Source organism: Pavona decussata, unplaced genomic scaffold (genome assembly GCF_977016875.1).
Source record: "Pavona decussata unplaced genomic scaffold, jaPavDecu1.1 SCAFFOLD_217, whole genome shotgun sequence".
NCBI classification, from domain to species: Eukaryota; Metazoa; Cnidaria; class Anthozoa; order Scleractinia; family Agariciidae; genus Pavona; species Pavona decussata.
The window spans coordinates 604,499-618,746 of record NW_028145622.1 but is presented as its reverse complement, the minus strand read 5'-3'; the positions used below and the strand labels follow the sequence as shown (position 1 = coordinate 618,746).

General features: G+C 36.9%; 2 protein-coding genes across 2 annotated transcripts; both read right to left on the bottom strand.

Moving 5' to 3' along the window:
- Positions 1 to 2,070: 2,070 nt before the first annotated feature.
- Positions 2,071 to 5,174, bottom strand: LOC146459703 (uncharacterized). Its single transcript, XM_085089198.1, has 2 exons — positions 4,853 to 5,174; positions 2,071 to 2,573 (listed from the first exon to the last, which is right to left on the bottom strand). Exons 1-2 carry the CDS (start codon positions 5,021 to 5,023, stop codon positions 2,418 to 2,420), a joined length of 327 nt encoding a protein of 108 aa, XP_084945324.1. The 5' UTR covers positions 5,024 to 5,174; the 3' UTR covers positions 2,071 to 2,417.
- A 2,664-nt stretch (positions 5,175 to 7,838) lies between these two features.
- On the bottom strand, positions 7,839 to 13,383 carry LOC146459702 (tyrosine kinase receptor Cad96Ca-like). The gene is made up of 8 exons (XM_085089192.1): positions 13,340 to 13,383; positions 12,651 to 12,841; positions 11,741 to 11,857; positions 11,079 to 11,263; positions 10,531 to 10,650; positions 10,077 to 10,153; positions 9,612 to 9,652; positions 7,839 to 7,939 (listed from the first exon to the last, which is right to left on the bottom strand). Exons 2-8 carry the CDS (start codon positions 12,814 to 12,816, stop codon positions 7,839 to 7,841), a joined length of 807 nt encoding a protein of 268 aa, XP_084945318.1. The 5' UTR covers positions 12,817 to 12,841; positions 13,340 to 13,383.
- Between the last annotated feature and the right edge of the window lie 865 nt (positions 13,384 to 14,248).

Here is a 14,248-nt window from a genome sequence, read left to right as displayed (position 1 = left end):
TGTTTATTTATTTTTTTTTTATGTTTACAACAAATTTATTACATTATGCTTGTTCTTAGCTAGTTTTGTATTTTTTTTTCCATTTTATGTATTTTTTTTTTTTCATTATCATGATAAAGAAAACAATCTTCTATCCTTGAACTTCGTGTGGCTTGTTAAATAATATTGCCACAGAGACATGGCGGCCTCTTTCGAAGCAAGTCAAGTGTTCTTTAAACTAATGTATCTCGCATGAATCGACAATAAGTGTAACAAATAAATTATCCAAATTTTAACTTACTTATTGCGACCATTCATGGTCAATTTATAATAACTTATCCGTAAATAAGTGTCAATAACAAAGCACTTATAAGTGCGACAAATGAGAACTTTTGTATTACAATTAGTACTAGTCAGCGTCACTATTTTAAAATACCACTAATAAAATGGTTAACAAGTATATATTAGGTAATATTATATCAATTTCTTCTGAATTATAAAGTATACACGATAAGCTATTCGCTGAAACACAAGCAAGATAATAACGGCTTAATTATGTTCCATTTATGTCATTTTCCTAATTGCTTTACCGCCATTTTAAGAAATTTATACCAAATGGCTAACAACGACGAACTTTTTAACCCAAGCGGTAAAATCGCACGAACTTTAGAATTTACTCGTTATCTTCTCAGCCTGATAAGCTCATGTCTAATTGGGTAAGTCGAGTTTTCTTTGCACTTACCAACCTCGTTCCCAAGGTCTCTCCTCTTCACGTCCCTGGGATCAAGGTTGGGCAGTTAACTATTCTACGAGGACAATAACAAATAAAGGACATTGATCTTAGGCTATGTTCACACGGAAGAGGTTCCGATCTAAAACTCGTGACGGATAGGCCTTTTGTTCACGCGGGACCTGCTTGTCGTAATGTCAATCCGTTCCCGATCAGGTCCGATAACTGGACCTCCTAAAAAGCAGGACCAGTTTTGGAACCGTTTCTGTCCCAAATAGATCTGTCACAATGTAAACACCTGGACCGGTTCCTTTTGGTACTAGCAGCCCAATTAAGCTTGGGTAGCAGTTGAATTTATCGTACTTCGTTCAAGAAAAACACCGTTTCCTTGGTGAAAACGCTCTTATCTCTGCCGTTAAGATATTCAGCTACTTGTGAGGCATCGGAAATCTGGGAAGGATATCTTTCGAGAAACCTTTTGATGATGTCTTCATATTTCTTTTTTAACAGTTGCCCAATCTCTTCCGTTTGAAGCTTGATAGGCTTTGTAAACTTTAATAACTTTTAAGAGACGGGATAATTCATCGTCCGTCCAGCTGCCTTAAAGGTTTTATCTCCTTCCTCTATCGATTTAACCTCCTTCGGCGCCATTTTGAAAGCTTCAACGTGTATTCTGCGCATGCATAACTGGTATAAACAGCTGCTTTTCTTACTTCTATTTAGTACCGAACCATAACAGACCGGTCCCGTGTGGCCTGACGTTGCCAGCGGAACGGTGCCGTGTGAACAAAAATGCTCCGTCCCAGGATAGGTCCGGATCCATTTGAGACCGGTCCCGTGTGAACATGGCCTTAATCTAATTATTTGATCTACAAAAACCGCCACAGAACACCCAAGAATAAGCCTTAGTCATTATGATTAAAACATTTTAGTCATTTCGCAACGGGGTGTAATAATAAGGGACCGAATTCTCTGGTTACACATTCTCTAAAATTACTTTTGTATTTTGTGTGAGTTATATTATTCATGAACAGCAGATGGCTATAAATATCACAGAAAAATTCCTGCAATAGCAGAGATATCTAACAACCAAACGAGACGTCTAATAAGCAAACGGTTGTATAAATTATAAGAGACCGAATTCTCTGGTTACTCATTCTCTAAGATAACTTTTGAGTCTGTATTAGTTATATTAATGAACGACAGATGGCTATAAATATCACAGTAATTCCTTGCATTAGCAGGGATGTCCAACAAGCAACCGAACCCATTGACTATTAATTTTTACTCCACTGAAAATTCTTTACAGATAACTTTAGTAAGAAGGCGTTATATTGTTACATATGTGTATGCGCTGTGATTATTAGCAAAATAAAAACAATCAAAAACCATAGCAATATGATTCCTGTTTTTAAACAACTAGAAGTAAAAAAATTGCAAGTCTCCTATCTTTCCCTGATTGGGTACGCCCGCTTCCACGTCGTTGGTCATTTCCAAATCTGAATGACCCTTAATTAATTCATCTACGTTTGTGTGCTTGGCTACTACGATAACCTTGGTTTCAGTTTAAAGTGGTTAAAGACATCTACCAGGCAGCTCTATCTGGCATAAATTATAATTAAGGCTGTTCTATCATTATCTTAAAATACATTTCATACTTCTTAGTTAACATCTAGTCTATCGGCCCCTGGAAGTGACAAATGTTAAGCTAGTATCGAACACTTGCCGACTTCCTCTTAGTGGATAGCATCTTGCGTGGAGGAGGCACCGGTTTTTCCTTTTTAGCAGCTGCTGATCCCTCATCCTCAGCTTTCGAGTACATAGCTCCATTGTACTTTGAGTCATCCACCAGTCCCAGGTACATCTGAATTATTTTAAAAAAAATGTAGTTTTCAACACTAGCTTTTTTATTTGTTGAGCCCCTTCTTGCCAAGATCATAATAGCTCCTGGTATTTAATGAAATTATCTATCCTCAGTAAAAAAAAAAAAAAAAAATAATCATAATCATAATCATAATCATAATCATAATCATAATCATAATCATAATCATAATCATAATCATAATAATAATAATAATAATAATAAAACAGATAATAAATACTATATGGATACTATACTACTATATGATGATATATGATGATTGTCAAAAATACTGAACCGATAGCTTAAGCAGGGGCATAGTAATAAGCAAACTTATTGAAAGTTGATAGTGGTATTCTTTCTTTCTTTCTTTCTTTTTTTTTTCAGGAAAAAGGAAATCCAGGTGCCTCTAACGGGAGTCGAAACTGTCAACTCCCGATTACAAGATCTACCACTGAGCTACAGGTGACTCGTAGGAACTAGCCAAACCTACAATGGTTGATTTGATAAACATCCTGCATACTGCTAAGATTTGAATGCGATGTGTGATATTTTGGAAATAATTGTGATGTTTTGTTTGAAGCCTGTTGAATAATGTATATATTTTTTTCAGTCAGTAACACGGGAATTCTTGGAAAAAAGAAATCCTAGTTTTCCGAACAAGAGTCGAACCTATGAAGATTATTATTTGAACACGCGTGTTCATAATGTATTTTAGGTCGGAACTGCTCGGAAGTCTCAGGTTATTCCACTTTGAAAATCGTCGAAAAAATATACGTAACTGTTAGCGTTTCATTAAGTCTTACAGACAACACATTTCGTTAAAATAGACAATCCTAGTAAAAAAGCTGTTTGCACTAGAGAGTGATCAGTAATTTCGCGTTTGCTTTGCCGGGTTTCACTTTACTGCCCTCTATGATTGGTTGCCAAAGTTCGAGTCATTTTCCAAATCAAAGATAAGATCTAATGTAACAAGATGTTTACTGTTTGATAAATATTATGTATTGTTAGAAAAAAAAATAGTTTATTACCTTTTGCGAACTTTGCCCTCTTAATCTCTGCAACCCGGTCTCTAGCATACTGTTTTATTCTAAACCTGTAAACTTTTCTTGTTATCGCCTTCGTTTGTAAACACATTTTAACCCTTTCACCGCTAAAGGCAACTAATGTCGCCGTTTTAGAGGCTACCACTTTCAAGATTGGCCACGTTCTCAAATCCAGAAATCTGGTTATTATGGTCTACTAATAGTGTTAATTAGTAAGTGTTTTAGGCTTTAAGAACAAATAAACTAAGTTTATCTTCCCTTTGCCGTTCCATATCAACATTTATTTTCAAGCAAAACCAAAAATGCCCGTTTTCTGCGGCATCGACAAAGCTGAAAAACACCCATCTTTGCTTCCATTTTTTTAATTCAAAATCTCATTTTAAAACCAAAATTCCTTCATGACAGTAAACCTTAATCTCATGACTAAGTATTTATCTCCAATTTTTGCCTCTCACACGTACAGCTGTTCGAACATCAGCCATTTGATTCGAGCCACTTTTCAAAGCCTGTAATTTCCCCTTTGCCGTCCGAGTTGCATTCTGGGTAATTTCGATACAACGACGAAATGGAGGTCCCGCCATCTTAATTCAGTAGTTTTTTTTTTAGTGTCGAGCCACCCGGTCCTATAGCTACTGGCAAAATATCGCACACATCGTTTTCTTTGCAAGTCAAATCTCCCCCAAATTGCCCAGGTAGGTACGAGAATCTACCCACAGAACGGCCAGAGAGACAACTTCACTCGTGAGCCACCATGACTCGATACGAACACTTTTGACGTCCCAGTCGCTATGAAATCATCTCTCACCTCTGGATTCTTTCAGAGGATTGCCTCTACTCTCCATTCCGGCTTTATGATGCCAGCCTGGGAGCTTCTGCAGTGCAAAATGGCCCGAAAGTACACTTATAAACCGACAACTTACCGATTAGAATGTGTTTGTGCTCGCGAGCAAAACAACAACGGTTCAAATAGGTGACGTCACAAAAAAAACTTGAGTCCTCGTTATTGCAGAGCAGCGAACATTTCAAAGGAGATCTTCATATAGGACAACTTAATCCGTTTTGGTCATCAACATCGAGATAATTGTCCAGAGAGACCAAGAAATTTGGCAGTGAAAGGGTTAATTCATCTTTAAGCGATAATGTGTGAATTTAAGTAAACTAAAAAAGAAAACACTCAAACACGAAAAGAACTTTGGACACCCTTTGACAGTCACTGTAAACGTCAACACCACAAACCTCCTCTTCAATGAAATTTTGTAATCTCTGTCGAATGTTTTCGAATGCAGGTCGGAAGTCAGGATTCTCGTGCCAGCACCTCTCCATCAAATGATACCTAAGAATAAATAATATTGATTTAAGGGCTGTTGCGAAGATTTTTGTAACTCCTAGACAAATTTTAGCACCCATTTAGCCGCCTTCTGATTTTTTTTCTTCTGAAAGGGATTAGTAATTCATGGTACGAGAACAATGTTTTGGAAATATGATCTCAATTATCATACTATTTGATTGGCCTTGCTATTCATCCAAGAAGCTTTTTTTCCCCTCTCCAGAAACTATCGAGTTGTTTTAAGAAAATTCAGCTAAGGAGCAGTGGATATTAGACTTTTATAAATGAAAATGACAAAAAAATCTAATAATCACATGCAAGATGTGTCTACTAAGAAATAAATAAATTTTGACAATGGTAATAATAGGTAATAATAGTGCTGATACTGCTGCTGATGATGATGATAATAGTTATTATTATTATTATTAGAGGAACTGATTTTAAAATGCCGAATTTCATTTTTTGTTAAACTTCATGACATTTGTTTTTTTTTTTCTTTTTCTTTACAAAAACATTATTGCTTGAAAATATTATCTTTTTTTTAATCGAAATGAGATGTGAATAGGTTTTTAATAGCTCTTTTTTATATACTTTTAACTTGTAAATAGCAATTTGTGTGGAATATTTTAATAAAGAATTATTTATTTTTTCTTTTATATTATTATTATTATCATTATTATTATTATTATTACTATTATTATTATTATTATTATTATTATTATTATTATTATAGAAGTAAAAAACGCCCATATGCTATCTACAAATAAAAGAGTACGACGGGGCGCGTAAGCGTAGCCCGCTGACTATTACGAGGAAAAAAAGTAAATGAAATAAATAAATAAATAAAGGTTATAATAAAATCTAAAAATATTTTTAATAAATAAAGTTATCTGGCTGTGTCGACTATTTCTGTCTACATAGTGAATACTACAGTTCTCAGTTATTTTGCTACTTTAAAAGTCCGAAAAATATTCAGGGATCCCGATAACACGTCCTTCTGCATGTTTGGTAACACTTTCTTGCTCTTGCTTCCCACTAGCTCCTGCATCGTGACATCTAGATATCTTGGCCACCCTCCGAGGACGTCCATGATGATGTTATACTGTCGCACTACTTATCCTTGATACTGCTGCTTTAGTTTCCATCTTAACGGGCCGTACTTTAAGGTCTTCTCCGCCGCCTTCTTCCTCTGGTTGGTGATCCATGGACAGCTCATTATTATTATTATTATTATTATTATTATTATTATTATTATTATTATTATTATTATTATTATTATTATTATTATTATTATTATTATTATTATTATTATAATTATTATTATTATTATTATTATTATTATTATTATTATTATTATTATTGTTGTTGCTTAAAAACACTGAAAAAATCTTGCTCATCGTCCATTTAGTAGAGAAGAAGAAAGAGCCATGATTGAAAACTTGCGGTATAAATGTCTGTTTCTTTTTTTTTTTTTTGTTAATATTGGTTGGTGGAACATTCGTTGACTACTTCCAAAATGCAAGCAGGGGATATACTTACAATCGCCTATGATTACTGTCATTATCAGAGATAAGTGGGTTGCATTGCATGTGCAATAAACTTTACAATATTAACATCTTTGACTTCTTCCAAAAAAGAAAAAATGTTTTACATAATAGCTTAGTTCGTCAGTTTCAAGCTTTTCTAACGTGCATTCAAAGGTGTATTCTGTGTATTGCCTCCTTTCCAAGCTTTTAACGTCGATGAGACACTACCTTATCCAGGTAGGGCGGCTTGCATGGCCCGGTGACCCGGAGAGCTTAATGGGCGTTTAGCGTTACGCAGGATGGGAACTTTAACGGATGGAAGCCCGACCTGGCACTCCAGAATCGAGGTTGGGCGATCGGTTAATAACCCATTCTTACAAAAAAGGCCCTTTCACAGAAACTAGAGTTAAAGTCGCTGGAACTACTATGGATCAACGACGATGATATGGAAAAGAGTGTGTGAAGCGTACCATCCAGACCCACAACGAAGTTGATCCAACGATGAGACATGTCCGATTTAAACATATCACACGGATTGGGACATGGAACGAGCGGACTCCATTGGAATCAGGTAGACCAACACAGGCAGCACGAGAAATGAACAGGTACACAGTGGGATCCTTAGGTTAGGTGAATTGCGATGGACAACGTTTGGACTCGTCTCTAGCATAGCACAACATACCCTTGAATGGAACCTCTAGGGGAAGCGTTAAAGGCTGAACGGCTGTCACGGAGAGACGTTACACATTTTATACGAGATCTATGTCGTTGGACATACCCAATCCTAAACTAATTGTCAGATGGGGTAAGAATGGTTCATTGAGACTCGAAACTTAGCATGAGCGGTTGTAGCTTCTATCATATAGTAACTGAATCTGTCCTGAATAGAATAGCTTTTGGTTTTATTAAAATATTATTAGGAAGTTTAATAAGTCACGTGACCTATTTTGTTAAATAATCCGTTTACTAAATATTGAGGTCAACCATTCAGGACAGATTCATGTAAGGCATAACCAGACAGTAAAAGAAACGTTCTAATCGATATCCATCATATGTAAACTCGGCACCCCATTTTCTATATTCTGTTTGAGCAAAGAAACAATCATAACCGGTCACGTGACATCTGTTTTCAAGATTCGAGGTTAGAAATGAGTTAAGGTCATCAATTTCTGTGGTTTGGTGGTCTTTCAGTAAATTGCTGCAGAGTTATAATTGATTCTGTCTTTTACCCAGATATGGCCTTGAGCCATGCCTTAACATGTTTGAGTCCGACTGGAGCGGACATGATTAAGTAGATAGGCAATCTCAGCAAGATATAGGAATCAGAAATTATTTAATTACTATGCGGGTATAAAGTGAGAGCAGAAACTCACAGAATGTCGTTGATGTGTGGGGGTTTCGGCATGCGGTAACCTTTACTTAGTTCTTCCATTGTTCGACCTTCAGACCAGTCAGGATATGGAATTCCCCCTGTTAATTGCCAAAATCATTTAGCTTCTTAAATTATCAAGCCCATTCCCTCAGCAATTTAATTATAAATCCCTTCCTATTGTAAGCTTTATTATGTCGATCCTCAATTTCACTTGGGAGTCAATAGGGACCTTTAGCATTTGATTTTTTAAGGCGACGGCGACGTCTGTGACCGATTAAGACTCAGGGGTGGAGTCTGCGTTTTACCCGCCGAAATAGCAAACCTTTAGCTTTTTTGCGACGGCAACGTCTTGAAACCTTGAGCGCAAAACCCAAAGGCCTAAAAGATGAACTCATTACAAAGCATACGCGAATTGCTTTTATTTACTTGTTTATGTAAACAACGTCGTTTCAGATAAGTTATACTGAGTTTGTCCTTCTTTCAAAAAACCCAGATTTTAAACGACCAGCAATACGACCCGTTCAATCTCGATGACATCGATTCAGCCGAATATAAACAGCGATGCCACTAGCTGCCTCCTCCTCTCGACCAGCAATACGACCCGTTCAATCTCGATGACATCGATTCAGCCGAATATAAACAGCGATGCCACTAGCTGCCTCCTCCTCTCTATTTTTGGACTTGAATTTTTGTCGAAGCAATTCCCAGCGTTCTCTAACTCCTCTCTTATCTTTGATTCGAAACTGTGGCGAATATCTGATTTTAACTTTTCAGCTATCGAATCCCACGCATTCCCCGGCTGACGCTTCCTTTCTTGAAGGAAAATACATTGCTGACAATCATTTCTCTGAGCATCAACACGTCGTGTTGGTCGGTCCACTCCATCGGCACTCTATACAAATAAAGAATAAACCAGGAATGATGAAACAAAATTTATTGCCGCCGTACATTTGAGTTCCGTCAGTGCTGAGCTTTCGTTCTGCAAGGCCGTGAGTTCAGTAAAATTTCAGTAAGCTGCTTGACACGACCGAGCTTTTCTATACTCAACATCATTTTCACTTTGTAGTTATCCTATAAACGAGGTCAAAATTGTGGAAAGTCGTAATACTCTCATGGTTACTCAAAGCCACACCAGCTATTCACCTAGAGAGTCATATATCTTCTTAAAAATAGGATTTATGGAGTTATTTTACCAGATTTTGCGTAAACGTACTCGTGAATAAACTTACTTTATACAAGCTGTTTGCCTTCGTTCGCAGTCCCAGCCATGCCGTAGACGTGAAAGTAACAGGAACAGTTTAACCGATTATTTAGCCTAAAAGCAAACTTAATTAAATTTTAATTCCATGTTGCCTAGTTTGTGTTGAAGCTTTTGGAAACGAAATAATAGCGAAATAGAAGATAATTACTGTATAAAAGAAAAAAATGTAGAGGACGGCTGCCAGTCAAAATGTGAAACGTCTACCGGAAATGAAACTAACTTCCGGTCGCAGTAGCCGTCGCAAAAATCTGAGTTGCTAAAGGTCCCTTATTAGGGATTGAGGACGGACAACTACTGTCAGTCTCGTGAGGTTTGAAAACCTCTGTAGCTTTAAGGAGAAAAATTCGAAATTCGAGAAAAAATTGTCTTGTTTTTTTTGGTATAATGCTGAAAAATAAACAGTACCACGGGAGAAAATTGCTAAGGAGATTTCTATTGGGTGGTCACACATGATCTCAAACGTTTCTCTAGGTTGTTAATTCTACGATAAATAGTGAAAGCTAACATACCAATGGTGAATATCTCGTATAGAACGACCCCATACGACCACCTACAAAGTAAATATGCAAATGTCTGAGTACGTCTGAGTCGCTTTAGTTAATTAACTTTTCATTTCCATAATAGTACAAAACAAAAACAAAAACAATCTGTTGTTGCTTATACTGTAAAAAGGGCTAGTCTACTTTTTCATTCCGTGAATGAAATCATAGCTGGTGTGACTATTGACAACTTGCTGAAAAGTTATTTTCTTTGTCTGTTTTCATTATGCTGTACAATAATATTCTGTTAGTTTTGAGTGAGAGCCAATAAGCAATTCTCTCATGCATGTGGCAGTACTTTTTTTCCTGTAGTTTTGAGCCAGGCTGCCATTAGACTTAGGGTTACAGGCACTGATTGGCCAGGCGAACTCTACAGGAAGTTCTGCTGTGTTGTATGATTTTATTTGGTTTATTTACAAACATACGTCTACATACACATCACTTTTGGTGGAGAGCCCTGCGGGATTCCCAAAAAGTATTTCAGGCGCTGTCCATTTGATTGGAATGCAGCCCTGAAAGACAATGGTCAACACAGTTCTAAATTGAACACGGTATGATGTTAATCCACCAAACACATAGCAATGGTCGGCGGCTATGCCAAAAGATGCCAATCAAACTGTTTCCAAGTACGACAAGGACACGATATTTTTCAAAACCAATCCGTTGCATAAAGTTACGAAATAGATCAACATTTTATGGTTTTAAACCTATTCCTTATAAAGTCCCTAAAATTTTACAGGATAATTTTGTTCAAATTAGAAAATCCCATTCAAAAACTAAAAGTTTCAGTTTGCGCACGGTGTTGTTAATTCGTTAAAAGAAAAAAAGCAAAACTTGATTGAGCGATTTTGAAGTTTGTCTGAAAGGAAAAATGTCAAAAATAGTGTACCTTTTTGGCTTGCCCATGTCCATATTTGAAGCTCTGATAAGCCAACCCAAAATCGGTCACCTTGCACACAAAGTTTCGATCCAGGAGGACGTTTCGTGCTGCTAAATCACGGTGGATTACCTACAGGCAATTAATAATGATGAAAAAGATCTCCTTCACCCAAAACAGTTTTTGATTTGTAGGTACGTAACAAACGTATTAGTAAGTGGCCAAAGACAACGCGGGATGTAAGCCGTTTACGTTTTTATTACAATGGAATTGCAGCACCATGCGCGGTGAATTAATTCCAAGTTCAAATGTCGTCCCAGACAAATTTCGTTTACCAATAATCATCCAACATTTTTATTTTTTCCCGTTCAGTCGACAACAAACATAAAAGAAGTTTAAGAGCGATAAGATCGTGATAGTTAAACGCAGTGGTTATTGACTATCTTACTACGCTATATTGCTATACAAATTGGAAAGCAAGGTCTGCATCACATCCAATTGTGAGGTAGAAATACGTACAGATTATTTCGCTTTTATAGTAATTGGCTACAAACACATACCCCTCTAGATCCAAGGAACACCATTCCGGTAGCAATCTGTTTCGAAAATGTTACCAGGTCATATGTAGTCAGCTCCTGAGCTTGGCCTTCCCCGCAATAATACTTGTCATCAATCCCTCGGCTTTTTCTCATATAACCCAACAAATCTCCTCGGGGCAAGTACTCCACGATCAGAATTGGCTGAACTGTGGGCAGAAATACAGCATAATAAAGACATTGACACATAAATTATAATTTTTTTAAAGATTAAAACAAAGCTTTATTTGTACCTAATCGCAAATTTTAAATGCGAATGCAGCTGTTATGGATGATGAGCTGTTTAACACAAAACCCAAAAAGACAATTCAGTAAGGTGATCTACTTTATTACTGATTCCAACAAGTTATATTAATTGAGTGACTGAAAATTGGTAAAAAAAATAACTAAATTTGCACAATAATATAGTAATTAGGAACTAACGCCTTTTTTTCCATTTCGTGTCAGAGATCTTTGTTGTTGTTGCTGCTGTTGATTTAATCTTTTAGCAAAGAAAGCACGCCTGCTCTTGTTTCAGACTGCGCAAAGTGAAGTTATAAATACACTGAACTAAACCCACCTAACAAGTAACAAAAAGATACATATATATATATAAGCAATTCAACAAAAACAAAAAAGCTCTTTACTTTCGGTGGTGACACAGCCGATGAATTTGATGATGTTAGGATGAGGACTAGTGGCAAGACGTTTTCCCAAGTCGATTTCCCTCATCAGTGCTTTTCTTCCTTCCTTCCCAGCAGTAGCTGCAATACATAAAATCAGAATGTTTTCAGACTGCTGGTAAAACTGCTATACTACCCAACAAAATCATAAAAGGTTTTTCTGTACTGTCTAATAGGCGGCACCCAAAACAAGAAATGTTTTTGACCGGCGTATAAGCACACGTACTTGCGACGTGTACGGGTAACAATTTATGCTTAAGTTGCCACAAGGCTACGTATCTAGCATTATTATAGCGTTAAAAAGACAAAGTCTTCAAGAGGTCTTTGTTCAAGAGATTTTGGTCGGAGTAACCATCAAAGCACTATCAAATGGATGTGAGGCAATCCAAAATACAACAACAACAGCAATAGAACATCGCCCTACAATACTGGATCTGCTGTCTGTTTTTTTATGGCACAATCCAAGCTTCAAACTCGGAGTTGATGTTGAAAGTCATTTGGGGAGTAGCATCTCTTGAACATCCAAAATCATTTAAAGTATTTTTGTTGAAGGCCTTACGAAATCAAAGAATTATAGGGGTGACAAGGTAAGCGTAAAACCCCACAGTATGGTCAGGACCTTTTAGAGGTATTTTTGCACATACATGTGCGAGGTCTCAAGTAACTTACGTTAATACCCAAAAGATTCTCTTGTGTCTTCTAATTAATTTCCTCTTTATTTTCGGAATAAAACAGATTGACCTAATGTGCTGCAAGCCCCTTTAAACACAATAATGGTTAGCGTGCACGATTGAAAAAAAAAAACCGTTTACAGCTGTTTTTGTCATACAAATAGTTCAGTTTTTATGGTCAAAACAGGTTAAATGGAGCTTACGTGTAAAGCTTTTTGCTGCAACAATCTGTTTACCACGTCCTTCGTTTGGGTGGCTCAAGGCTGCTCGCCAAACTGCTCCAAATCCCCCTGTGCCAATGACTTCACGAAGTTCAATGCGGCCACGTGATATCTCCCACTCATCTGCTTCATGATCCAACACATCCATCTCATTTCCCTGCTCTTCATCTTGGCTAGATGGTATTCAAATAATAAAAAGATCTGTGTAATAAGACCGTGTAGTTTACGCTTTTTTGTCTGACTACGTATGAAATGGCGTCCAAAACGTTAAAAAATCGTTTCAATCAAGACGCCAAGACGAATTTTATTGACTTTTGTGATGAAAAAATTAAACCTGGGTCAGCGTAGTAGTCCGCGTTGGAGAAAAAAAAAAAACAAAAAACAGAGCCCTCAGCGTTCTCAATTGTCTGTCTCACAGATTTATTGCCGTGTATAGTACGTAGGGTGCAAATCATGAGGCCGTCTCGTAATCATGGGCTACTTTAGCTACATTCCGGTAAAAAAAAAAAAAATAAATAAAATAAAAGAATCAAAGTTTTTATAGTCTTCTCCATATTGTTCATCTCATTTTTTGTTGCATGTCCATTAAATTGGAAGTCTTGCACTTTGGCCACTGGTGCAAACAACTACACCACATAGGTAAAATAATTCTTAAAGATAATTCCACTTACTTGGCCGCAGCTGTGAAAAGAAAAAAAAAAAGATCAAACAAAAAAATAATAATAATAATGATAATTAGTTGGCTGCATTTAGAGTTCAGTAGGAATATTTACTGTCGGTTCATATCATTAACACAATTTTCACTAAGACACAACATCTGAATTCTGTACTAACGTGCGACTGTTAGTAATCATACGATTAAAAAAAAATAAACTATTTGATATATTTTTTTCGATGATGTTAACCTAAAATTCTAAATATTGTTTCACGATAACAAGAGCAGGTAAAATAGACTTGTGCAAAAATAATTCCCTCTAAATGTTGCCTGCAGAAAAGGCGTTGTTTTTATTTATTCATTTATTTATTGATTTATTTATTTACGTTTTACACTCGCCGAGCGGAGGTAAGCGAGTCACGCGTAACTTGCGCTTCACGCTCGCCTCGCGCGAACCTCGTTACCAGAGCTTTTCTCTCGTAAAATTGGGAGTGGCGGGAAAAGATCCTGGAATCGGCTGGTCTCATGCTCAACAAACACCCAAAAATCTTGGGTGTAATAAATTAGCGATGAATAGATAATGCATGATGTGTCACATGATCCAGCCGACGCCGACGGGCGCTTCGCGCTCGAACGACTAAACGCCTTTATGCAGCTACAATGAGCATTATTATCGTAGCAAAATCATGGCGTTAACAGTAAGAAAATTTACGTAGTAAGTCGGCTTGGGTTGGCTTTAAAACACTGTTAATTTTATTCTTTCAGTTTCTGTCAGTCCTCAAGTGAGGAGTTTTGAGTATATGCGGTCATATGCCGAAAGAGCTAAAAGGCCCAGATGTTATTGCCGTTCCCTCAAATGGTTTCGGGAAATTTCTACTATTCCAGCTCCTACCTGACTTCCTGCCGGTCAAGGGAGAAAAAAGTA